At 37.3% G+C, this 27,640-nt stretch overlaps 2 protein-coding genes across 2 annotated transcripts in view; one reads left to right on the forward strand and one right to left on the reverse strand.

Annotated features, from left to right (window-relative positions):
* mcph1 (microcephalin 1) overlaps positions 1 to 27,640 on the forward strand; it is a 53,406-nt gene that overhangs the window by 12,605 nt on the left and 13,161 nt on the right. The window contains exons 11-13 of the mRNA XM_088934102.1: positions 3,253 to 3,290; positions 4,158 to 4,320; positions 7,647 to 7,724. Of these exons, the coding sequence (XP_088790228.1) occupies positions 3,253 to 3,290; positions 4,158 to 4,320; positions 7,647 to 7,724 (279 nt within the window). The remainder of the gene's footprint in view (positions 1 to 3,252; positions 3,291 to 4,157; positions 4,321 to 7,646; positions 7,725 to 27,640) is intronic.
* Positions 8,967 to 27,601, reverse strand: angpt2a (angiopoietin 2a). Its single transcript, XM_088933926.1, has 9 exons — positions 27,032 to 27,601; positions 18,894 to 19,049; positions 17,359 to 17,480; positions 16,095 to 16,327; positions 15,657 to 15,784; positions 13,598 to 13,699; positions 13,043 to 13,209; positions 11,519 to 11,649; positions 8,967 to 10,447 (listed from the first exon to the last, which is right to left on the reverse strand). The coding sequence occupies exons 1-9, from the start codon at positions 27,305 to 27,307 to the stop codon at positions 10,287 to 10,289; spliced, it is 1,476 nt and encodes a 491-aa protein (XP_088790052.1). The 5' UTR covers positions 27,308 to 27,601; the 3' UTR covers positions 8,967 to 10,286.

Raw genomic sequence — 27,640 nt, forward strand, 5'->3', positions numbered from 1 at the left:
AGCATTTTTCTCTAGATTGAACCGTTATGATCTCTTTTGACATACTGTGTCCGATATTCATGAAAAACTGACATCTGGAATGCTGTTTAGACTTAGTCATCTTTACTTTCACCCAGGACATCCTGAGTTAAAATTCCATCAGGTCAAAGTGCAAAATGAAGTCATAAGTAAACGGATTTGAACTTTATTTATTAAGCAAATTACATTTTCATAGTCTTTCATGATTTGTAACTGCAACTTTCCCAGTTCCTTCTACAATTCCCACAGACTATAGTACTACTTTATATCTGGTGCATTAACAAAATATCCAACAAATTTCTTTACTCGCGTTGGTTGTAAAAACCAAACTGAAAAATTGATTTTCTGATTCATATTAAATATACTGTTACATTTGTTTTTTTATTATATTTTTGGGTATTGTATAACAAATTGTTTCTTTTATCTTTTATGACCATTTTGCTTTGGTTTACTGGGGAAATTAGATATTGTTTATGCTGAAAATAACGTTTATTCAAACCATTGTTTAGTTAAAAACTTTACCAGGTGGATCTTTTTATTTGAATTTTACTGTTACAGTTGATGAAGCATACAGATTGATTTAAAATAAACATTTTTTGGCCTTCTGACACTTAATGGTTTGTCTTTAATTTCATGTTTTTTTTTCTGATGAAAAAATGTTGTGAATATGAATCTCTCCCAGCAGAAAGAGGAAGTTTTCCAGATACTGGTCCAAGTGTGATTGAAGACTGTACTGTAAAGTAGGTTATGTGAAAAACATATATTTCCTGTGTCCACAGGGAATCAAAAAGACAGCCTCCTTGTCTGTAAGACTGGGAAAATTAAGGAAATTTAACAGTTCAGTGATAATCAAGGCATGTCATAATTTCCTTTACATTTTATACCAGTAATTCAGTTTGACTTTGCTTTACTTTGTTCATAATGGATTGAAGACATGGTAAAATCAAATGCTAACAGCAGATTAATGTGACTTTGAATTTCCTGATAAGATGATGCTTACGTGTTACCAGTGAGATCAGATCCACCAATAAGAAATTCTTGATACAAGTGCATTATTGGAAATGGCCCTGCATTGGTCTCAAATAGTGGCCTGAGTCATCTTGCTCTGCGTGACTTAGCTTCCAAGAGAGTGTGTCATACACCCAAGAATTTCCTTCATTTGTATTAAGACATTGTTGGAAGCAAATCATGCAACAGTTCACACAAATTCTCCGTTTCGGGTTCACTTAATACTTTTGTGTTTTTTTCCATGGACAGCAGTCTGTGCTTGTCTGTCCTTGCAAGCTAAGCCATTACAGCACCAAAAGAAAAGTCCTATTTTCAATGCTGCAAAAAAGTGCACCACTACATTTTTTTGCTTTTGATTATTTTTACAAAAGCTAGTCTGATTGTGAAGATTGTTTACAAATACTTTTGCAAAGCAGGCACTTTTTAGGACACGTGTCTAATAATAGGGCAGGCTTTTTTTGAAAGCATTCCTTCAAGCCCAAATTGGAAAGAGAATTCTTGGAGGTTTACCACAGTAACCCACAACTGCCTGGCAGTGTTAATTTTATTATTCTTCTTTGATTAAATTAAGATGGGTTTTTTTCCTACATTTAATGTAACAATACTAATTTTTAGCGTCTTCTTTTTGTTTTCACTGTGATGAGTGATTTGTCAGTCTATGGCTTAACAGCTAAAGAAAGACTCGTGTTGTGGCAGAGAATCGGTTCCGGTTTTCAAAGGAGACATAGATAAACATTTCACCAACTTAGAGCTTTTTAGAAAAGAAGAATTAGCAAATACTACATTTTAAGATTCTTGGTTGAAAGGCTAATTTGGGCAAAAAAGAATGCTTTTGTACGGTTTGCTGGCATCTTGGTATGAAGTTTGAGGTTTTAAGCAATGCTTTGCAGAGGCACATTTTTTCTTCCCATAAATATTTTGCACACTGAAATGTTATGGGTTTAAGGTTAAGTTTTTCGTCCAGAAAACCTGTTTAAAGCAGTCTGTAACACTGAGTTGGTGTACAGAGAACCAAAGGACTGTGATTCGCACTGATGGAGTCTGTAATGTTATTGGGATGGAGTCTCTGTTGAGGCATAAGGGTAAACTGTCCCTCCATCCATTTTATAACCTCTTTATCCACTACAGTGTAATTATTGACAGTTGCTCTATATATTTATAACAGGACATGTAACGTTTGGTTGCAGTGTGATTAACTTCATAACAATGTGTTGTTCTCAGTCACTTACGTGAGTCCTTTGCCTCAGTATCCTGTGGGGAGACAGGAGGCTCTCACTGTTTCTCAAAGAGGAAAAGCTCTGTGTGTGTCTCAGGAACAGTCTCTGAGAAATGTTGCTAATGATCATGGGTTGTGTAATTAGGGAGGTGTCCTGCACGTACCCATTTACAGTGAAATTTAAGCATTTCGGAGGATATTAGTGCTCTTAACTGTTCTACTCTTAAGACAAGCTTGCAATACTTCAGGCAGAATGCAGCTTTTCTGCTGAGACTTTATACAGTATACTCATATGCTTAATGACATAATGGTATCTCTATTTTCACCTAACATATTTTAGTTTGTACAACTTTTTAGCATTTATATAACACTTTTCAGCCGAAAGGATCTCAAAGTGTCTTTCTTTCTCTCTGCCTTTTGTTTTGGTGAATATAGTTATAGTTCAACATATAATGTAAAAAGTAAAACAAGCAGCTTTCTGGTAATGGAAGTGTGGATGTTCTGAAATATCTCAGCTGACAATCGCACCTCGGAAATAGACATCCAGTACACCATCAGGAGTTAAAGAATTTCCACAGTTCGTGAAATCCATAGTTACATTCACGGCAGGTCGGTTTGCTGTTGGGCTCACCCATAGCAAAGTCACCGGAAAATCAGCGTCTGTGGAGTAGTAATGAGGTGATCACTCCCACCAGTGTTGCACAGCTAGCTGAGGACACCTGGACACCTGGGCACCTCGAGGGCGATCAACCCAAGTGGTACTCAGCCGGGTGTGCACCAATACTTGGGTAATCCTACTGTCAGTGACTTATTGACAAAGTGTTGCCATAAATATATATATATAAATGTATCAGTGATGTTTAGGACTTAGACATTTGAAAGGGAATATAATTGCAGTGCTATTGCTGTAGTATATTCCTATGTTCATTTAATTTTTTCATTATTCTGCAGATTTATTTAACATAAGTTATGTTTTTCTGTGAACAAACTGCATTTCCTTGGTCTTTCAGGTGACAAGAACATTAGTGATGACAAGCATGCCTAGTGAGTAAGTATTGTATTATCCACTTTTGTATTGATACTATAAGAAAAACTTTTAAGATAACTCTTTACATAATGTCTGCTTAACAGGCTTCATTTTATTTTGCAGGAGTTTAGAAGTGGTTTTACTTCTTTAATTGTAGGAAAAAAAGAGATGGCTCTTTTTAGGCAACATCTCTTTTTCCTCCGATCTCTGATTTGTATAAAAATATAAAGGGATTTTACGTATATTACACTGTGGTAGTCAACTGCCTTTAGACTTGGGGAGCTGTGCTTGAGCATTGTGTCCTTGCTGTGTATTTGGTGGAGACTGGCACAGAACAAGTTGCCAGTAGGAAGTGATTGTGGTAACAGACACATTAAAGTCTTCGTTTATTATATGTGACTCGGATTGCTCATATTGAGCGTTTAAAATATATAAGTGTATAAACAGACAATGTGAGCATACACTAAAAATGTGAGCTCAATGCACTTGAGGATTCTCCTACACTGGAGCAAAAATTCAACAAAGAACTACTGACAGATTTATGTTTGAATAATCAGTGTCTGCGACGGAGCTCTATAATTTCTTGTACAGGCCTTTGTAATGTGCAAGTTCAGTTTATTAAGAAATTCTACACGGAGACAATCCGGAAGGACATATATTAAGGGAAGTATTGCTTTGACAACTAAAAAGATTTTTCATTCTCAAAAGCTGGTTGAAACTAGAAATCTGTATTAGGTCTGTTACAGCTCTCTCAGTCTCTGAAGCCAAAATGTTGACCAGAAATAAAGCTGACTGGACAAATAATATAATATATTGTGTATCAGTATGATTTAATAACCCTGCCTATGGCTGAAACTGTAACGGCTGTTGTGAATTTGTGTGTTACAGCAAGCAGAATGTAGTCATTCAAGTCGTGAACAAGCTGGGAGGCTTCTCTTTCGCGGACACTGTGTGTGAAAGCACTACTCATGTGGTGACTGGCCATCCCCGGCGTACTTTGAATGTTTTGCTTGGGATAGCCAGAGGCTGCTGGATCCTGTCTTTTGAATGGGTATGTACACTGAGAAAGGTTACTGGTTATTCAAAAGGATTTAGACTGTGGGGAAAATATCCATAGTAGCACACTGGTATTTTATGACAGGGCTGTCCTATACTGGTCCTGCGGGAACCTGTCTCTCTGCTGGTGTTCATTCCAACTCGGCACTCAACAAGCTAAACCAGTTCGTTGCTGGCTTAGCAGGGCACTAAGATGGAACTCTACAGGTTCTGCTGCATTAAAGAGACGTACTGTAGAAAACCTGCAGACAGCACCAGTCCTCCAGCACCAGGAACTGGATACCCCTGCTTTAGGACGTAGTATTTGTGAAATGTGTAACTACTTCAGTACACTGTTACGTCACTTTAATAAAATCACATCAAATAAGTTAATTTTATTTCACTTTATGAATTCGGCATTTAAAACTAGATTTACAGTGGTTAGAGAAAGCTTGCATTTTGTGGTACAGGTGAGATTATTCAGTGCACAGGGAATCACAGAGGCCATTGACTTTAAAGTTTTGCTTCCTACAGATTAAATATAGAATTATTTTTTTTTAAATGAGATTGATTTAGATAACCGAACGAGTAAACACTTGAGGCTGATATAATCTTTTTTTTTAACAGTAATTTCAGGGCAAAGTACATTGGTTTCCTGATTTAAGAGACTGTGCAGTTTACAAAAAACGTAAATACAGTGTACTTTACTTCAAAGGGCTTTTTTACTGCACAGCTTGTAAGATTAAAAAGAATAAAAGACCATGGAAAATTCTGAGCAAAATTGTCTTTAATTACTATCTTACAAGGACAACTTGGTTTGTGGTAGGTCGTGCTTAATGAGTCTTTAAGATTATAATGTTTGCCAACTGCATTTGTATTCTGATGTAATCGTTTTCCAGCATTATCAGAAATGTGTCCTCCAGCAGGCTCTCTAAGTCTTCCATACTGTGCGTTGTCTCTCGTGTTCAGCAAAAGGCATAAGTAAAGCTAATGCCTCCCTTGAAATGCCACAAGGTAGATAGTTTTCGTCTTAAACTAAGCTGACAGCTTTGCTAGGATGTGCTAATAAGTTGTGTTATTAGTTTGGTGGGTCAGTATGTGGAGCTCACTCTTTTGAACTAGAATTTCCAAAACCAGACACTGCACTGTGTGAGATGTCAATAATAAATCTACAAGAAACATGCCATACTCAAAGGCTAGTGACTAAGTATTGCTAAACTGTCATCTAGTGAAGACACAATGACTATTAATTGCAATTCAGAGGGAGGTATTTTTTTGTAAAATACCAAAAAACACAAAATACCCCAAATAAATAATGCTATGCGATAGCTGTTCCTAGTATTTTGATATTTTGACATATTTTGGTCAATCAAATCTAAAATGTTATAGCAAAGGACTTTAGTACCTCTGCTATGTTACTTGTGGTGAATGAAATTCCACATGAGGTAAAAGAAAAGTTTGGATTGGCTCTCTGTGGAATTGGCCACTCCTTTGAGGATAATTAGGAAGTGAAACGTCCAGCTGAGACAGAAAAGGATTCAGTCTGCATCTAAGCTCTAGGAGGGAAGAAGAGTGGGTGCGAACTCTAACTGGGAGTTCATGTTACAGATGGCTAACAGGCCTGTGGGACTCTGCAGGCTACAGGGTAGTTCCAGGTAGCGGACAGGCCTGTTGTCAAGATGACTGTTTAGCAGGCCAAGTCGTATAGGGGCACACTGCTTGTGGCTCACTTTAACAAGGCTGACAGGAAGTGTTGGCACAAGTAGAAGTAGGGCATTGCCTGGCAAGTAGTGGTGCACCTTCTTGCCATGGAAGTCTAGACAGCACAGCACTTGAATCGTAAGATCTCACTGTGGCCCAAGAGCTGCAAACAGACAGGTAGACTGAGGCAAAGGGAACATGGTATCGAGCCTGACTGCTGCCATGTCAGGAACACCAGGGTTGACTGTGGAGCAGCATACCTGGCCAAACAGGATCAGCTGGAAGAAGCCTGAGGTAGAGAGAGAACTGCAGAGGGGGAGGAATTTGAAAATGATATTCTGTTATCTAGTCTGTGATGTGAGAATGTGTGCATTGGGGTGAAGATCACACTGTCTAAGGTATTTTGGTTTTTAGAGTGTGATAAATGGAGGTGTATGTCAAAATTAATATTCCATTGTTTAAGGTACCTAAGTGTCTAGATGAGAGAAGAGGTGTGTTGGAGCAACTACTGCTTGATCTGGTATACCTAATGCCTAGGTGTGTGAGTTAAGAGGATCAGAGTTTTGGTGCTTGTATGAAAATAGACCTGGGAGGACCAGCAAGAAAGATGTCTGATCATTCATTCCTGGAAGGGAAAAAACGTAAGAGATTTAGGATCCTAGAGAGGGTTGGAACCATGCGATAGAGTGAAGACAGACCTCTTAAAACACCTAAAATAACAGAGAGCATATGCTACTGGCCGTGATAGGTGTATAGCCCAGGCCAGCAGTGTGACACTTTATATGAATGTACGTAATTGATTATTATGTTACTGTTAAATTGCATTGAATGGATTCATGTAGAAATCAAACTTTCAGAACTTAAAAGTCACAGGTGTCCAATCCCCATATTTCACTAGCATGCTTGGTCATTGGTAGTATACATTTTCCTCATCCAACATCAATTCCCAGCAGTTTCACAATTCACTGTACCGTTCAGGGTGAACAGTAAGAACACATTATGACTCCTATATAGATACCGCATATACCACAAAAGTTAAATAAGTTTGCACTGAAATGATGTTCCTGTTTGAGGCTATGCGCAATATCATTATACTGCAAATTCATCATCAAGCCTGCAATTATCTTTGTGGGGTAAGTAAGCGTGGACAATTTTTTATAAAGAACTGAGGACTCGGTGTTTGAGATATGATTACTTTTAGATGAGGATGCATATACTTTCGAAGTAGATAATCTGGTGACGTTTAGCTGTGGCATGGTGCATGTCTCTAAACCCAGCTTGGGCAACAGGGGAAGCAGTGGAACTGCTGAGGGAGTCTGTCAGCAGTCTGGAGATAATGTTACAGTGTTTTTTAGACTTGAGAATATTTCATTTCACCCTGTACAGTTTTGTCCAGTGCTCTGGTGGCTTTTTATTTGACCTCTCTGCTTTCTGGTTGGATCTTCAGCTGCCTTGTGCTTTATGTTACCTTTCTATGTGGATCCTTTCACTCTGCAAGAGCCTGGTAAAGACTCCTAGAAGTGTTTCTTTTACCCAAGCAGCGTCTTCCATCCAAGTCCATCATCCTGGTGTGCTGCAAATGTTTGACTTCTTTCCTTATCATTCCCCAAAAGCTAAGTACATTATTGTTGTCTCTGATAGATCCTGTGGTGTCTGGAACGTGGACAGTGGATACCAGAGGAACCATATGAGCTGTCAGATCAGTTCCCTGCTGCTCCAGTAAGTATGCCTTTGTCAGAAAAGCCATCTCCCTGCATTGGAATGGGAGCATTTTCCTTCTGTTATCATGCCCACGGTTAATGGAAGAAAACACATTGCGATGCACAACAATATTTTTCATGCAGTCTTTTTTCAGAATATATTATTTTTTCAGAATATAATATTATATATTATAAATATAATAATATAATTTTTTCATTTTTTCAGAATATAATATAATTTCCTTCACGGGATCAATAAAGTATCTATCTATCTATTACAATCTTTCTGAACAAGCATAATGCACAAAATGGGTGCAGTTGGTGGTTGTTTTTTCATATACATATTTTAATATGTCAATATAGCTATACTCTAAAAAGTTAAGTTATTAAACCGCAAAAATACTGTCTCCAGTTTTTCTTGATGTACTGTATGTATTTCTTATTAATGATCAGACCAAGGGGAATGGAAGTTGTAATATTGAGTGATTTGAAAACATGCTTTTTCAGATTTTTAAAGCTAATTGGTGATACTAGGTCATCATTACATACTTCCTGTAATTTGTTTGCATCTCATGCCTCAGATGTTATTTTTAAAAGCTAGCTTAATGAATTGAAGAGGAAGCCAGTTACATTTATTGCTATTCATTAATTTTCTATGTATTTATTCACCGGTGTCCTCTGTCATATCTGGAAGTTACCTTTTCCTGCCTTCCTTCATTCATGAGTCATCGTCTCCCTGCATCTGTTCTCCTCAGTCAGCAATACAGCCCATTTTAAAAACCTCTTGTCATGTTTCTTCTAAAATAAATGAATGAGGACAGGAATAAAAAGCACCCATTTTCTGATGTGGAACCCACTAATGATCACCTTTACTGTAATTATGGTAGTCGGAACAGAATCCAGCATTGAGCAGGGCATTCACTTAGAAAGCAGGCTGTAGGAACGCTCTTTGTTGCTTAATTTGGTACAGGATTCATACGTCAATAAAAGCAGGACTCTCAGCTTTACAAATCCGTTATTGAGAGCGAGCTTTTGTGTGACTTCCTGCAGAAAAAGAGGATGATGAGCAGCCAGCGGGTTCCTGTTTTTTGCATTTAACAGCAGGCAATGTGCCGAATGTCATTCAGTGTTTCACTCCCAGGACACTTTTCAAAGCAATTTATTTCTTTTCATGTTTAGCAGTGTGGGATCATGCATGGACACAGCATAAGATACTAATTGGAGTCCACATGAAGCTTTTCTGTTAGTGAGAGACGCATGAGAAAGAAAGGTTTCATTGTATATTTTTCAAATCCTTTAAAACAGTGCATCTTTCATTATTGACATTTTAATATAAATGTTTTATTTACATTATTCCATACTGCTTCTAAATGATCAGCCAAAAACATTGTAAATATTGCTGGTACTTGTTTCTGTTGTTTTGTGCGTGTTACATTGCAATGGAAATATGTTATACTATGTATAATATATATTCATAAATATCAAAATAGGTATTTATTACTATCGTTTGTTGGGATCATTTGAATGAAGACACAGTTTAAGATATTCTAGTTAAATACTGTTAATTTACTGGTTATATATTAGAATAGTCAGAAATTTCTTGATCCCACTGTACTTTTCTTCCCAATATAATGGTGATAGCTTTCTTTTTAAAAAAATGTCCATTAAAATTAAAGGTAGCACTTCAATACATACAAAAATAATTGGTGTGGAGAAGCCGGAAACAAGCTCACCATCATCACCCCTCCCGTTATTCTATTATGAAATGCCAAGCAGAACTGGAAATGAGCTATTCTGCTAAAATGGTGTCTGTAAGAAACACTGAAGTCTCCCACGTTACTACTTTGCAAATGTGAAAATTTGTTTACAAGCAACTCTTATCAGCTTTGCATTGTGAGGTCAAAGGTGCATCGATCAACAAGGATTTTGTTTTAAACAATAGAATATGAACTAGGTCTGCAGTTTATAACTTGTGCTTGACATCCCATCCAGAACAACACTTTGCAGTATTTAACTATTTCCCTGTAATTAAATAATAACAAACAGCAAGGACTTTTTTTTCTAAAAGATGTTTCTATCTGGTTTTCAACACCATAGCAGGGCCACAAGCCCCTCTCACAGCTGATCACTTCTGTTACAGTATCTAATAACTGGGTTAAAGTCAGGCAGTGAAAACTCTTGACAGTTTCCCAAACTTTAGTTATCAAGTTGTTAGAAAATATATATATATATGTTAAAGAGTCTCTCACAGTTCCAGTTATCTATAAATAAAAAGGAGATTTATAGTCGAACCCATTGTAGTCCTTTGGCTGAGTTGGATTCCAAAGTATGTACAGCCATAGTCCAGAGTTCAATGTTTGTGAGGGAAACGTTGAAAATGTTTCCATCTTCTGGGTGTACATAGCATTTTCCTTAAGCAAAGCAAACGTTTTTTTTTGTGGATACAAATGAAAAATGTAAACTGTTTAAATATGAAGATCTGAAAAAAATGTTTAGAAGTTAAAATGCTGAAGTCATATCTTGACATGGGGAAAAAAGTATTTACATCAAGCTGTATCAAATGTCAGTAGTGGAACAACCATTAAAAATTTGCTGGTCTGATCATCATTGTGGTGGATTTCAGTGAGTAGCCTGAGCCTTTCCAGTAGTACCATTTGATTCCGTTAAACTTATTTGTGTTCTGTCCCAGATGATAATATATTCCATTCAAATTTGAAGGGCCACACGCATCGAACCACCAGCCTAAGGAGAAAAGAAAATAAAGGATATGTTGAGAAGTAGTGGCAGAAAACCAATTTTAAGTATTACAAGTGAACTTTTGTGTAGTGTATACAATACAAGAAGTGAGTATGTGTCATAAACTCAGGAAGAAGCACGCTTTCACTTGCTTCTTGCAGACAAATGTTTGTTTAGAGCAGGAGAACCAACCACACTCCTGCCCAGTTATCAGTTTCCTAATGATACATTTTACTGTTCGTTTGCTCAGTTGGTCATGACTCCTCTGCAGCTGTAGTCTCTGAGGTTTTTCAGTTTAAATTCAAGAGGCAGAAATGTCTAATTCATGATAAGTGATATATATACGCAAGGTGAGGCAAGCTGTTTTTGTTGGCTCACACTCAGCCCTCAGCCTCTAATAATTCATCAAAGTCCATTTCAAAAGATATTAGCAATACTGTCGCATTGAAGGAACTGTTTTCCCCAGAAATGCTTGAGTACTTTTTTTTATTGTAGCAAAAAATGAAGGCCCTCCCATATTGTCTCAATCATTGTTATCAAAATATGCCTTTGGTAATCCCTGTTAATTCCCATTGTGTGGGTTTTTTTTCTGGAATAACCCTTCAGTGGGTTAAATTCCAAACTGTTGACCCTACTTAGCTCAGCTGCGGACGTGTGGGGCTCTCCTGCTGGAAAGAGGACTGAGAGCAGGTTGTAATGTAGAATATTTTCAATGAGGCTCGGTTGAAGGAGGACCCCTGCTAGTTTAGCAAAACTCTGTCGTTCCCAGACTATTAATGTCAGGCTTTGGAAAGCCTGAAATTCCCAAAAGAGGGGATCAGTGATTAACTTGAAGCTAATTTTGCTCAAGAGTCCTGACCCAACTGCAAAAAATGTTATATTCTTTTCAACTGCTGCAGATTCTGGGGGGATTGCCAAGTGTGGAAACGCAACATTCGGAGTTAACTGTTCAGTGAGTACAGTAACTCCGCATGAAACAGAATTTGCATCGTCTCTTCAAAACAAGCTGCAGATATTGACAGCGGCAGGCGGGGGGGAGGGGAGAGCAGCGCGATGAGGTAATGAAACCGCTCATACCTCCTGTCGTTAGTTGTGAACATTTGCAAATGCATTTGTCATTGTCTGCATCCTTTGTACTGAAATCACTTCCTGGCTGACCAAGGCTACTGATTTTGCCTGCTGTTCCACTGTAGCCTTTAAGGTGTATCCTGTATTATTGAAAAGAGAAAAAAACAATGTGAGGCGGAAATCCACTGTTTCAAATGCTGCAGAAATTGATGCAAAAATGTCAAAACGCTTAAGGCTTGCTCACATGTTTACATCACATATCATAAACTTTTACAATAAACGTTTCGCAGTGTCAATAAAGAACTGCACAGAGAAAAGCTTGTTTTACTGACAGCATTTAATGAAATCGAATCAGCAAGAAGACTCTGTTAAGCAGCTTTGTCTCTATGCGCTCGCTCCCAGTGAGAATTTTTCAGCTTCAATGAGGTCAGCGGGTTTTTTTGTTTGTTTTTGGTGATTTTAGCTCCACAAGTTTTTTTTGTTCTGGTCATTCTTGTGTACTTTGGAAGATTAAAGCACACTTTGTCCACACAAGCCATTGACTGCTAGGTGAGGCATGAAAGCTGCTCATTGCTTATGAAGGTTGGCTTCTGTTTTGTAAACTTTAGTCTGTGATGTACTTTAAAGGAGGTGATTAGGTAAAGATATCATCTTAAACGATATTCATCATCTCTATCCACAATACAGCTTAAACACAGGCAAAAGAAGAGGGAAGTAATTTTGAATAATTGTTTTAAATTACACTTTCAATGTCACCACAAGTTAATTATTTAAAGCCCACTACAATCAAGAGTGTGCACAAATGTAATATATTCAAATTTTAGCAAAGTTAGCCAATCCTTAGGTCATAATATCTGTAGGTTTTCATGAAAAATAGTGTATAAGAAATAAAGAACATACATAGCATCTTTTCCAATACATGGCCCTGATATCTTTTAAGACCTTCACTTTGTCATAGAAGGGACAACAATTCTATGTTCTTTTTTTCTGTGTTAAAGATCCTAAACATTTCCAGATGGCAAAATATTTGTTTTGGATCCTTGACAACTGTGTACCACATTTAGATTGATATTAGTTTTCATAGTCAACATAAAAGGTTGCATACTAGTTTTTTAAAATTGTACCAACATGAAGTCTAAGTCAGATGATCAATCACTTTAACGTTTCCAAAGACTTATAGGCACAGATGAGGTTTAGGTCTGAAGCTTAATCATTTAAATCTAGCATTGAAGTCGTACAGGTAATGATCTTAATGAGTTAAATCTACTCTTGAAGTCATGTGAGTAATGGTACAGAGAACTTTTCTCGGTTTCTCGTGCTTCTTGTTTTAAAGTTTGACCTTTAGCAATACCTGTTTTTTTTTCTTTATTGCTTTTTATTAAAATGTGAGAGAAATTGGGAATGCTGCAGCATCTGTTTTTATTTTTCAGACAGCAGCAATAAATACAGTACTTGCACTACTGTCAACCATGGATAAACCCGAGAGAGAGAATTTGCTCAAGCATAAGAGAGCAGAAGAATTTCAGTGCTGACCTGTAGTTCTGGGCCTCAGGGCTGAGATAGAATTGGTCATACTGTGAATATCCCTCATTCCCTTCCCAGTCCTTTAGCTGAATCCTGAGGATGTAGGGCTGTTGATTGGTGAGTCGCGACACAAACTCGTTTCCCAGCCAGTGCTCCCCAGTAAGGTCTCCAAACCCCTAATTAAAACAAAGATCTGCTATTAACGGACTTCATTGTCAGTACAATATCAAGTTTTAATATTATAATTCAGTAAGTAAGGAATTAGTTTGTGTAGTGTTATTTAATGACAAGAACGTTCATAATGCATTTGATGAGTGTTTACCATAACATGAACTAGGGTAAAGCACATTTTTTCTTATTTTGCATGACCGCGGGACTCTTCATTTTGGAGTGCAAAGCCCTAAGCGCTGGTCCACTTGGCCACCTCGTATCGTATTAAATCTCTGTCAGGCTACTGACAGCTGAACAGGGGTTTGGCGCATAACAGCAGGACGTTTCAGGGCTCAGTTGTGGTACATGTCCACACTCGGGAATCTATGTACTGTCTGTATAATCGTGCGTTACCAGTTTGTACTCTTTCCACGTGCGGTGAAAATCAATGCGGCCGTCAGCGCGACGCTGGAATACGGTCCAGCCTCCTCCACTGGATTCCATATCGCAGTATGCCTGAAGGAGACAAGAGTTTACAGAAACATCATCCCAATACAGCACTTTTTTAAAATAATGGAATTACAGGAATGCAATAGGCTGTGCATTCCTGATTTGCTTTTATTGTAACTTTACAATAGATTTTTTTTCTACTTTGATTTTTTCAAGTTTTTTTTTTCCTAAAGCTAAAAGCAAATTAATTACTTCTGAAAGGTATCCAAGGAGATGGGTTTCTGGGCCGAGGCATGTGTGAAAATGACCCCAGGGTGTGAAAAACTAATTTATTCCCTCTAAGATGGTTTGAAACCCTCTACCTTCATGTTGGCAGAAACTTTGCTGAGAATGCAAGATTAATTTGTCACTCCTGTTTGATAAACTAGAATAGGAGCTAATGTTGCTTATAAAGGAGAGAACATAATGGTCATACAAGTTGTTCAGCTTGGGTGGTGACTGCATGTTGGAAAATAGCTAGCAGGTGCCACAGGTGCAGCTCTCTTAACTTTCCTAGCGTGTCTTAGACCAGGGGCTCACTGCCAGAGCGTTTTGTAGTGTTTCGTATAGCTGTAGTATTGTCACTTGGAAGCCTTGTAAACCATCCTAGTGAAAAGGGTCTCCAGTAGAGGTCCGTATGTTATGTGCAAACTGATGTCCTAAGTACAGAATGTTGTTTTTGTCATTTGCAAAATGAGGTTACTGTTAAAAAAGTGTGTTTTTATTGTCTTTATCGAGGGCATTTACCAAGTTAGATTTTACCGAACAGTTGCCAGAGAAAACTGATCATTCTTTTTAATAAGGACTCCTCAATTTCCCCTAAGATGTAAATGGCTAAAAGCTCAGGTTCCAGTAATTGTGGGCATCTCCCAGCAAGGTGTCAAGTTTACAGCTGCACACATCCTCCGACACAATTTGACAGACAGGCCGACAAGTAGCCGAGGTTCATGGGAAAGAGCAGCGCGTCTATTATATTGTAAATTCCTTACCCCTAAGTAATAACAAACATAAATCAAGAAATTGCTGAGAAAGCATCTTTTTTTCCTCTTTAACAAATACTTGGTTTAAAAATTAGAATTAAAGACTAACAGTTACTGTTTCATTGCCCATAGTTTTTAACTGATTATTATCAGCTCACTTAATTGATACCAGATAATACAGGACAGGCTGCATTTAAAAGGCAGTTTCATTATAAAGCGCTGACTGCATTTGAGTACTTGCTTTAAGATGTACAGAAAGTTAGTCCGTGTGTTTGATTATAATAGATCTACAACTGCATTTTTACTGGCTTTACCCTGTTTTTTGTCTTTGAAATCACAGAGTTCCTGATGTTCTTTTTAGATATCTTTTTCTTAAGTGTTTAAGAATGAAATAATAATTCTTGCATTAGAGGACAAAATTAATGTTTTTATTAATAACCTTTGCAGCATGCCTATCATTGCAGTTTGATTTAGGGTAACATGATATGCACTAATCTAAACCGCCTTTCATGAGAGTAAGCTGTGCTGTTTAGAAAGAATGCTTTATCTGAAAACTGTAATTCTGATTCAGGAGGCAAATCAGCCTCAGTAACAGAGTAAGAACATTTAACAGGCCTCATCATTAATTAGGCCTCATCTTATTTCTAGAATCCGGACTCCGTAAGTGCCATAATTATTCAATAGGTTTAGCGGGAAAACTGCTATAGGTGTATGACTGGAAATGTTTCAGCTGTGCCAAAAAGCAGACACAGGTTGTTTTTCTTCTTTCTACTTCTCAGCGTGAAATTAATCTTTACTTGTTTCATAATTACTAAATACCTTAAACATGAGTACTTTTCCCTTAACTGGTCTTACTGACCTCAGTGTGTTCAGCCATTTCTTTCAACATCTTAAACCTAGTTAGATTATCACTAGTGAAGGATCACCAGAGGACATGCATCACCAGTTTTAACGTTGAACAGAATGGCAGTACTATTGGAGAGAAATGTCAAAGCCTACAGTACCTTTACAGACTCGGTGGTGTTGGGGAGAGTCAGTGAATAGACACCGCTGTTTGTCTTTCCAGACTTGAAGACAGCAGCGCAGTCTTTATAGAGAGGTTGAACCTCTGGCACGGCAGCAATCTTTTTGACTGTAAAGGAGAAATATGCTATTAACGGTCGTTTCCTGTCCACTACTGCTATTGTTTTGAATTCCATTAAAAGTATTATAGTACCTTATAAATCCCATGGTTTTCATAATAATAAATCAAGTCTTGATATATGTAAAAGCAGAAGGAACCTCAATATACAGCATTGCTCTGCTGTCTGTGGGGATGTTTTTAGGAATTTCTACTTGGGTTTCAACTTTCAAACAGCTGTCCGACATGCTTCCGAGTCGGTTGTGAGCTGGGAATACAAAGCCAGAACAGGATTGAGGAGTGGCACCGGACAGGCTCTTACTGCGTGGGGCCGCCATGGTGGAGACGAGGCTGTTCACGGTCTCCATCAGCTCCTGCTGCTGCTTCTGCAGGGCTGTGTTGTTGGAGGTGGCCGTCAGCAGCTGCTGCTCCAGGTCCCGTATGAGCGCGCCCTGGCGCTGCACCAGCTGCTGGAGCAGCTCCTTCTCTTCCTGCAGGGACGCCAGCTCGGCCCCGCGCTTGCCCTCCATCTCCTCCACCTTCTTCTCCAGGGCACTAGAGTAGAGCAGGTAGAGCAGGGGCCGTAAGTACGAGGAGTCTGGCCCCTTCTCTCTGGGCATTAATTGATTTAAAACAAGCTGAGCGTTCCTGTCAGCCCCTTGCTAAACTCGCTTCAGAAGCTCTCTGTAGTCGGATTTGGAAAACATTAGAAAAGAAAATATTTTTAATGGGGGGGGCACTGCAGCTACTCATAGAAAAATAAAAAAAAAACTTTCCCCCATTTTGACCTTAAAGCTTGTGTTCTGCAACTGGAAGACTTTGATTTATTCCCTGTAGATTTAAACAATTCAGCCTCCCACCTTCTTCTGAAATCCGGACTCAGTGTCATGAATGCCTTTAAAAACGGATCTCCAGAGGTGAAAGAAAATTCCATCAGGGAAACCACATTTAATTTTAAAATAAAATCTCTCAGCAGACGTTCCCAGTTTTTTCTTAGGAGCTTGACTTTGTCAGTCAGAACCCCTTTGATCTTGCCACCATGATGCGTGTTAAGCAAGTGCTTTTCTTTTCAAGAATGCAAAATAAAGGAAAAGTTGGAGGTGTAGCCTATTTTGTTGTACTATTAACACATTTTCCTAAAAAACAACTTTGTGAAAGGATAGAATTACACACTGAGCTACAGTACACACAGGAGCTTTGATACTACCAGAGGGAAATATGGTAATTAAACTGATAAAATGATTCCAGCTTATATGGGCATTAAATGATTCTGGCATGAATAGAGTAATTTAGTCAAAATGGAAGGGAAATGGGAAGCTACTACTGAGACAAGACTATCTTAGCTTAAAATTTCGACAGAAATAAAGTCAATGTGCACTCTCCACTATTTATTACGCTCGCATATACTGTATAATATACCATATCAGAAGGTTGATTCAACCTTAAATATAGTACTTTCTTGTATGTACTTTATTTTAAAAGTTAATAGTAGAAAACTTCTTGTAAAAAATAAAAACGGGGTAGATTCCTGAAAATGTGAAATTGCGACCTTTCGCCTCAGGCTTGATGGCTTTGAATTTGCCTACCTGTTTTTCTCGTGCAGGCTGCTGATTTCGTTCGTCTGGACTAGGATCTGATTCTCCAGTTTGCTTGTGGAGAGGGAGTTTTCAAGGAGCTGACGTTCAAGTCTTGTTGTCTGATTTATAACCTAAAGAGAAGAAGAGAACAAGTTGTGCTGTTTTTATTTTCAAAAAAACTTTTCAGTTTAGATTTCTCTTGTTCTAGAACAAGATCAAAAGTGTTTTGTTTCGATCTTTATTTTTTCCAATGTCGTCATTTGTTATTTCAAAATTTGAAAATAATGTAATATTTCAATTGTGGATGTAGTCTGATTAAACAAAACATCCTTAATCACAAATTAAATTACTCTGAAGCTCAATTTATGTAATACCTTCTGACATCTGCCTGTTTTTCCCTTCATACCGACAGTTTCGGAAACACTCGTACAGTCACCAGGCACTGTAGTCCTTCTGGATCTGCTGGAGCTCTTGGAAGGAAAAGGCAGTGCAAGTGCCTGGCAGAGCTCTCTAGTTTGATTTACATCAAGAAAGCAGTGAGGAAAGGTGCCAAATATTATTGCCCATCAGAGAGCTGTAATTCAGTCATTCTCCTTATGTTATCAATTAAGCCTTAAGCTGGCTTTCACGATTTGGGAAATGTGGTGTCATGTGAAAATTTCAGTGCAGCATCACTAACATTGACCAAGAATAGGGATACGGTTGTACTTACAGTAAGTCTTGGGATATTTTTGAATCATTTTATATATGTAGACTAGTTTGTTCTGAAACGAACAGTTGTTAGGTTAATATGTACTGTACCTATGAGTATCCGGAATTGGTGGTTTACTTGCTACAGTATGTCAGCTATTTTAATTACAAAACCATAGCAAAATAGAAGTATTAAATTACATGAGTGTCACTTTTTATACAGGGTAAAAGTTTTGTTGTAATTTCATGTTAAGAAAAAACCAGCTTGTCGGCAAAGAAAATTAAAACCGATTCTTAGTGTGGAGTCCTCTTAAGAAAACAGTGCTCCTCTGCACCATCATCTAGATTTATTGTTCATTGGAAACATTTTGTTTTTATATTATTTTTAAGTTGAGATATAGATACTGTACTTCAAGGAGAGTAAGACTTGGATATGTTTCAAGGCCGTTCTACTAAGCTGGATAAAGTGCAAATGAAATAGGATGGTGAGGTGAAAACATCACAGACACAGTTGCATATAAAAAATAAAAGCTCAGGATATGAGAGATGATCGGGCTTCACAGAGCTCTGAAACAGGTGAGGCAATGTGTCCTTAAATTACTTTTCTCAGTTCCTGGTTTGAGAAACGTTTCTGCATTTCAGTCCAAGGATACTTCTTGATAGTATTTCTGAACAAAAACTGAAAAGATAGGAACGTGGCCCAAAGGACTAAGCGAGTCTGCATTTAAGGCATTGGAAACTGTTAAAAAGTGCATCTGAAGTTCTTTATTGCATCTGAATAAACATGTAGCTTGAGAAGGTTCTGCTGTACTGTGTGAAAAGAAGACATCACGTATGGTCTCCATCCGTCTTACCTGGGCCTCCACGCTGGTTAGCTTGCGGGTCTGCTCTGCCGTCTGGCTCAACAGGTGTGTTCCAATTTCAATCATGGTGGCTGTGTGGTTGTGCACTGCGTTCTGCTGAATTTGGACCATCTCGTGCTTCATGTTTTCTTGAATATAATTTTCAAGCTGCAGCAAATCAACATAAAAATCATACGTATAATGAATTTGGGGAAACAGTTAAATCATACAGTGCCTGGGGAATTAGGTTAAGATGCCTGAAATACAGCTGGAAAACTTGAGTTTTGCTGTTGATAGCTTTCAGGATGGTGTGCTGCCTGTCATTGCTCTTTTATTGCGCTTTATTGTTCTGTTATGAAATCTGGGACTACATTAAGTGTCTTCTTGTCCCAGAAGGAGCTGGTATTGTATTTATAGACGCAAGTGCAATTCTACAGATGGGCTTCCAGCTCTCAGAGGGGATGCTAAAAGTTTGAAACCCTAAAAATACCGCCTGTGCTCCATCAAATCTATGTCAAGTTCAAATGTAGAGTGAAAAATTTCACCAGCATGTGTTATTGAATAAGAAAAATTAATTCCCTAAAGCTTTAAGTAAATGTATGAATAGCCGAAGAAGGTAAAACACTAGACACTTAAGGTCTTGAATTCTCCCCCATAATACTGGTATTTAATGAAAGAACTCTTTTCCAGACGTCTGTGTCTGTTTGGAAGAGACTTGTCAAAGTGGGTGGCTCCTAAGATTCGTCTGAAGCCTCCCAAAGTTTCCAGAACTAGTCCAGTTAGTTAAAAAAAAGATGCATAGATATGTCTTTTAATATTGTAACTGTGTTGGATTTTAACATTTCTATTTCCTATTTAAAAATTGGACAGTTACATATGCTGTTACAAAATTGTTACTGCTGGTATTCTCTTGAAAGGCTGAGATACAGTACATGAAAATAACTAAGTAACTACATTTTAAAGTAGAAGAATGTCATAGATACAATAGAAATTATTTATTTGATTAAATACTATTTTATATGTTGTGTAAATTTAATGCAAACTGTATAACTTTAGCATTTAGTACTTTTTAAATACTAGTGGTGCAGTGGTTAGCATTGCTGCTAGGCAGCACTGTGGCCCTGGGTTCAATTCTGCACCTGGGGTGCTGTCTGTGAGGAGTTCGTATGTTATGAGGATTACTTATAAATTGTTCCAGACTGCAACATGTCCTTTTATGACCAGAAAACTAATCTAAGTCTAAAATAGTATTAAATACAGGATATTTGGAAACAAGATCTCGTACTAGAAGGTCATAGCCCTGAAGAGAGACAGAAGGGGTTATACTTGTCATGTTCAATAAGGACCTAAGCTGTTTAAAACAGATTCTTTTGGCAGGAAATTAAATTCCTGAATAAAACTGTTCAAATTTATGTGTTCATATGCATGTTATTTTTAATTATAAATCATGTAAATGTGAACACAGGTGGTTGAGGAATTCTCAGAAGATTACCTTTATTTCATCTTACTAATATGGTGGTTAGCCATAAGTATCTTGGCTATTTTTATTTCTTTTTCCAAAGTTTAAATGTAAAGGAAGTATGTATGATCCAGGCCTTTCTCACATATCATGTCATTTCACCCAGATTAACCTTGTATTAGCAGATCCACTGGTATTCTTGTATTACCCAGTAAATAGGAAGGTGTTGTATGTGTGCTATTCACCATACTGCATGAATAAATTGTGGGTTCATCGCAATGTTGTAATGAACAGGAAAAAATGACATTACTTGAAAATCAAAAGTAATGCACTTCTGTATTTTATCCAGATTTATATTCAGAAGAAAAAACAGTCTCTGTTGACATTTTAAAGGAATGCACTTGGAACGTTTGTTCTACTAAGAAAAGCATTCATGAGTTTTCTTTCGGTATAGATTTTTTTTTTATTCTGATGGCATTAAACTTTGCCTCAAAGTATTCAAATACTTTCATGAAAGTTATTTAATCAAATTTCTATTTTTAAAATTAAAAAGAGAACCCAAATTCAGTGCTGTATAAGTGGACAGGGATGGTGATGATAACTCTCAGTATAATATCCAATGAAAGATCTGTTTCCCCAAGAAAGGCACATTCTAAGAAAATCTAGTCTAATTATACCTGAAATTCAAAGAAAACCCTTAGCTTATATGAAATATATATTTACAATCTGTTTTTAGGAAAGGTGGTGCCAAAACCAACATTCAACTTCTGTTTTTAATTTCCTCTGTACTTAGAAAGTCTTGAACCGATCACTGAAACATGACTAATTGATTTAGTATTGTCAACAGGGTTGTAGAAGAAGTGGTATTATGAAATCGCTGTCAATTTCAGGAATACTTATGAAAGGCTTTTTTGGTACATTTCTGAGTACATGCAGTGAAGTGATAAAAAGAACCTTCTAGAATGGATGTTATACTTGTCATGTTCAATAAGGACCTAAGCTGCAACATTATGCAACATTACACAGAATATTAGCTTAGAATGTTTCATGTGCAGAAGTGTGTATAACCAACGTAAACTTTAAATGGGCTTTATCTTCAATCTTCAATCGTCTGGGATGTAATGGCAGCTGTAGCACAAGCACACGGCACAACACAGTTGTATTTCGCTCTGCTCAATGTGGAATTTCTCATGAGAGATAGGCGACAGGAGAATTAGCCTGTCACAGTCCATGCTGCTTGAAAATTAAGTTTACATTTTGTTGCCTCTGAAGATTGAAACAGGAAGTCCCAACTGGCTTCTGCTGTTTGTCAGGGAAAAAAAAAAAGAAAAAAAACATTCAGTGCTGATGAGAATGTTTGAGAAGCCTGTGACATCAGTCCTTACGTACAGTACTCTGCAGTCTTGACTTCACACAATATGATCCCTTAGCTAAGCTTTGCTGTATTCCTACTCCTTTTAGATCATCCAACAGTAAGGGAGAGGTATAACTGCTGTCTGAATTTTATCCTAAAAACAGCTGCCTCTGTCCAAGGCAAATTGTGTAGCAAAATACATCCTGATTGTGGTTTCTGTAGTTGTGTGTGGAGAGAGGCTGCAGTGTGTATCAGATCATCAAAGCCTGAGTGTGTTGTGCTTTACATCCAGGGTTAAACAATGCCAATTGGACCAAAAGACTAACAAACAGGATGAGGCTGATGAGTGACATGTTGCATCCTTTATGTGAAAAGTTTTCAATGCTGTCGATTTAAAGAGGAAATACAGCACAGACATGTTTTAAGTACAGTATGCCTTTTAATATCGGGAAGGTATAGCTATGATTCAGTTTTATAGAAAAATATCAAATTCACTACCTGCAAATGTGACAGAAGTTGTAATTAGGCTTATTGTTGTTTGCCTTAGATGTTTTATTTTCTTAGTTCTGAAGACTAAAGGAAGAAGGAAGGGGGAAGGAAGATTTGTATTGGGATCTGTGAGCAGGACATTCCTTTGAGTGCTAATGTTCTAATCAGTTGTTTACAGACTCCACATTTCAGAGGCTGCTTCTTAAAATGCCTTGTTTATCTCCCAGATTCTCTGAAAAGAATGCAGGCAGACTGACATTTCAGTTCACTGGCACATTCATGAATTGCTACAGCAGTTTTGCACTAGTGTCACCTAGAGGGTTTAATCTCAGGGTCAGCAAATCAGTTGTTTTTGCAGTACAGTTTGTCAATGGGTGGCAGTAATTTTCTCTGCACTGTTACAGTATTGAAATGGCCCATTTAAAACTACAGCCTTTGTCCTGTTCACTCAGATAATGAGGGTGGTAATATGCCAGAGAGCTGACAAGTGCATGCCTCTTTCTTTGAACCAAACAGCATTAGTAAATACATCATGGTTCAAAGACATCATTATAAATCACAGTTAATGTCACAAATCGTTATTTCTAACACAGCCGTTTTTTCTCCATGAAACAGATGTTTTCAGCCTAAGAAAATAGCCCCCTCATTACAAGTAATGCAGAGTTTTTCCTTTTTGTTTAAAATATGCCCTGCCATTTTTAGTAATTAATATGAATAGTTGTATTCTAGTTTTTGTCTTAGAAAGGAAATGAAGAATGTTAGTTGAAAAGGGTCATATCGATAAAAGGTTTAATCCCACAGTGGCAGTTGGCATGCTTTAGTTGTAGCATAGATACAGTGAAGTATTGAGGACTACCAGACCTTATAGTTGGGCCATTGTATAGAGAGAAGCAAGGTTTTAGACTTGGTTGTCTGAAGAACAACTTTTTGTTGTCTCTCCTTTTTGTTTTTATAACTTTTTAGCAATGCCATCAGTGACTCAAAGTGAAGAAGCATGATTGTGAGATCGAACGTAAACGGTATGAAGGTGTTAAATTAATTGCTGAATAGCAACTGTAGACTTGTAAAACCTTTTGCTAGTAAAGTAGGTGTTAAGATTTTTTGGTGAAGGTGCGATCCATGTCAAAGCAAATCAGTGGTATTTAAAAGTTGTATTCAGTTTGGTGGAATTATTTCATGTCTAAATTCTACAATATTTGTGTTGTTGCACTAAGTTATGATAGAAACCAGCATGAAGCACACAGCATAAATAAATTACTGCTGAATGTGCATTGAATTCTAGATTAGTTCTGACTAACAAAAATATAGCCTTAAAGGCTAAGTCATAGAGAATATGTAATATCAATATTTGTCTTTGAAATAATCTGATAGATGCACTTAAAATATAGTGCTCTGAAAAACCTATTGGATGTAACCGAAGCTACGAGTGTATTTCCTGGACAGTGATTAATTACATTTCAGTTATTCTCTTCAGTCACCCTTGTTTAAAGTGAATTCAGCTTCAGAGCTGTAGGTTGTGAAGCAATAAAGGCTTAATTTACTGAACAGAGGACCATTATACTGGTCCAAAGAAGCAATATAGTTGACTTTTTCTCAGCATTTTATTAGCCGAAAGCCATAGAGCATGAATGACTCACAACAAAACTTGAAAAAAAGGAAGCCGTATAGGAGACATTTCCATGCATTAGCTTTTATTTGTAAATTATTTTAAAGATAATAAATGTTCATTGTTAGTTCTTCTAAAATGTTCAGTTCTTGTGTGATTAACAAAATCCCAAGAGCGAGGGAAAAATATTTACAAGATTTTCTTTTTCTAAGTTATATTTCATGTTGTACAGAGGAAAAGACCTCAGTATGTTCCATTTTTTAAGTCTCAAGAGTAATCTCATGAACTGAACATAGTGGTGTATTCTATTTTTTGTCTGATATAGGATGTAGAATGTTCTTTTGTACTTGTTTTTTTATGATAAAGAAGAAGACAAAAAGAACAGTACATTTTGCAATTTCGTAAAATAAAGAATTGGAAGTTTCTAGAACCTCAGAGGGAGTAAGTGTCATAATGAACTTGCAGACCTGAGAAGCTGTTATTGATGTTATTAATAATGCTGTATTACAGTTAACTGTATGTGCTGGGATAGACGGTCAGTTTCCAGTCTTGGTTGTGAAGTTGATGCTCTAAGCTTTGGACAAGGTGTGACCTGCTGAACCGAAATGGGTTCTGCCTGTAAACTGAGGATTAGTTTGGGTTTTAGCAATACTCTCATTGTCAATCTGGATGTGGTGGTTCCCTTTGCCTGGGTTCAGTGAAGAAAAAGGTTTGGCTTTAGAACACCCTCACCACACCACTTGTGACAATTTTCTGTATTATAGATCATGGTGACTCCAAACATTCCACAGTAAGGAGAAAAACAGTAAATAAAAAAAACTACTGTCTTTTACTTGTTTGATTGAAGATAAAGTCCATTGCTGTCCTGTTCTCTACTTACAGATCTTCTGAAATCATCTTTGATGTGACATAAATCTAAATGACATTCCAATAGCTTTCTGGTTGTGTATTATAAAAAGCTTGAGTCACAAGCTAATATAGATGCACTTTGTTCTCTTGCAATGTGAAACACCAGCAGGGTGAATGAGTTAAATCTGTATTAAAGGAATTTCTTCTCAAAAGAAATGGTTTCAGATTGTGTCCAGATCCGAATTTTAAAAAGTGGAAGTTGTCTGATCTTTATAAAGATTTATAATCCTCATGACTCTTTTGTGTAGCTCTAGTCATCAATCTAATGCTTAGAAAAAAAGGTTGCCCTGCATCCACATTATACTTTGACAATTCAGAACTGAAAGATGCCTTCACACATTTCTCCTTCAAATACCTGTATGGAGGCTTTGTTCCTCAATGGCACTCCTCAAGCACTTGTAGGGTGTCTGTATCCTTAAAGCTCAGATGTATCTTTGTTCACTATACATTCTTACTCATTCAAATTTAACACTTAGATGTTTCCCTATTGCCCACCAGCCAAGACATCTTTAAAGGTTCCCTTTAAATAAAGGAATAATGAGCTAGTTCATTCAGAACTACTTCAAATACTTCTGTCACCGTTTTGAGCAAGTCATGTGAGACCAGACCATGGAAATCAAACCTTTTTTCTGTATTGTTTTATAGAAATGTTCTCCCATATTAATGATTCACTGATTTTAGTTTAATGTAAGTTTAAAGGATTAATAAAGGTATTGTCAGAACTTCTTAAATCGGTGAAAGAAAAGCATCTCAGCTCAGTACAGTGTTGGACAGTTCAGAAATCTTAAGACTTTCAGGAACTCTTAAATCACACGCTCCCAAAGATTTGAAGCTTATTGAGGCCACTTTCCCCTAAGCTTAGTAATGAGTAATGAGGTCTTTAGTTTATCCTTAGGACAGATTCTAAAGAGTCAAAATCAAGCATGACATCTTTTGAGAATGATCTGTAATAGATTACATGCCAGCTGATAACAGAAATGCCGGGATTTTTTCTGCTGCTTGGAATGAGCTGTGCTTGATTTTCTACTTGTGCCATGGGTCAAGTAAAAGAAACAGTCATAACGATCCAGAAGAACAATGCCTTTTTCAGTTTTCTTTTTCACAGCCTAGATGCTACAGATAGGATAGGAGCAGGTGGGAAGCAGGCATCAAACTAATCTTTTCGCTCTTCAGTCATTGTGCCATGGTCATGGCCAAAAAATGTGTTGCTTCAAAACTGCACATTAAGATGATCAAAGTGACAGTTCATTCAAGTACCCGTAACTTCACTCAAATGCACAAGATGGTTTGTACTTTTTTAACCATTGCATTGCAACTGTATATAGAATTAGAGAGATTTGTGATGTTTCTGTGTCTACACAAACAAAAATTAAAATAAAAATTACTTATTTTATGTATTTTAATAACTGCTCTTTTATGATCAATTAAGAATCAATTAGTTGATCTTGGGTCTTCTATATTTTTTTTTCTTTTGCACTGAAACACTGCAGTAACAGTAAACTGAAACTTTTTTCTCCTTAACCTCTCTCATACAAATAATAGAAAACATACAAACTTCCACAACATGACAATTTTCTATTTCTTTGGAAACTAAACTGTTCCATATACATATAATACCAGTGTGGCTCTGTTACTGATTTTTTAAAGTTAAAAAGTTATGAAAAATGTTGCTCAGAAGCTTCTAAAATGTCAGTATTCAGAATTTACACATACACTTGTAGGTTCAGCTGCTGTACAAATACAGGGGTCATTCAGGGTAGTTTTTCTTTCTCTGGATCTTAACAGCATCTGTTTTTTCATTTTTGTTACAGACATTCCTTTGTGTTTTCATTTTATAAATGAAATACTGCTCTAACATGGACAGATGAGTGAGATTTTTATCTGTAAGAACCTGAAATAGTTTGCTTGCTGTTTAGGCTCTGAATCAGCAGGTTTCAAAATGCTAAGTTTATTATAGTCAGCCATGGGAGGATGACTTTAAGGCTAAAAATTAAACATGGGACAGGAATTCTGTGTCTTGTCTAAAATACTGAACACAATTTTAAAAACTCCACGTACTTTCTTGGGTAACTATGGTTTTATAAAACATTTCTTTAAAAGACAAATCAATAGAAATTCCATTCAGATGGTTATATGCTATAAAATAAAGAAAAACACATGCTCAAGTGCAGTACACCTCAAAACCCAGAGGAATATATTAAATCTGTATCTCCCAGAAACTGCTACTGCTGATGTATACCAACTGTCTGCTCCACACCTGCTTTTCTGTCATTCTTGCATGCTACACTTGTGCAAAGGAGACATGTAGTGGTTTGCAGGTAGCCCTGCCTTACCCTCAAGAGCCACTGTGTGTTGTTTTCCATGCTGTTCTCAAGCTGCTCCAGCCTCTGCACTGACTCATATTCTGCTGGCTCATCTTTTTGCAGCGAGTTGCCTGTGTAGGTGTTAGCCGAGGTCCTGCAGTTGTCCTGTTCAGGTAGCAGAAACGTGTAGCTGCACGGGCCATTCTGAATCTGGTATTGTTTCTTGCCCGTGCTGTCTGCGTTTTTCTTGTACCCTGTCCCCAGAGCAAGACTGTAACTCAAAAGCAACAAACAGGTATTCCACATTTTTTTTAATTTCTGGGTTGAAATTTACCACAGAACAAGACACAAGTCACTAAATATTGACTTTTTTAATGCGGCGCTTCTTTCACTTCAAGTTTAAAGTCCTTCAGTTAAATATTACACAGATCTTCCTTCTGAAGCCAGCCTTTTGTACTTGTTTCCCGTAGTCAGTGTCTTTCTACTCACACAAGAACAGAAAAAAACCCTCCTTGTTCTGGCAGAAATGTCTTGCTCTCTGATTAAAAGTTGCCTGCTGCTGTTGCTTTTAGCAACCCCTGGTATCTTGATTCAACTGCAATTTCTTATATGATTAGCTGAGAGGAGATGGAATTGTGT

The sequence above is a fragment of the Atractosteus spatula genome, chromosome 15 (genome assembly GCF_055471065.1).
Source record: "Atractosteus spatula isolate fAtrSpa1 chromosome 15, fAtrSpa1.hap1, whole genome shotgun sequence".
Lineage (NCBI taxonomy): Eukaryota > Metazoa > Chordata > Actinopteri > Semionotiformes > Lepisosteidae > Atractosteus > Atractosteus spatula.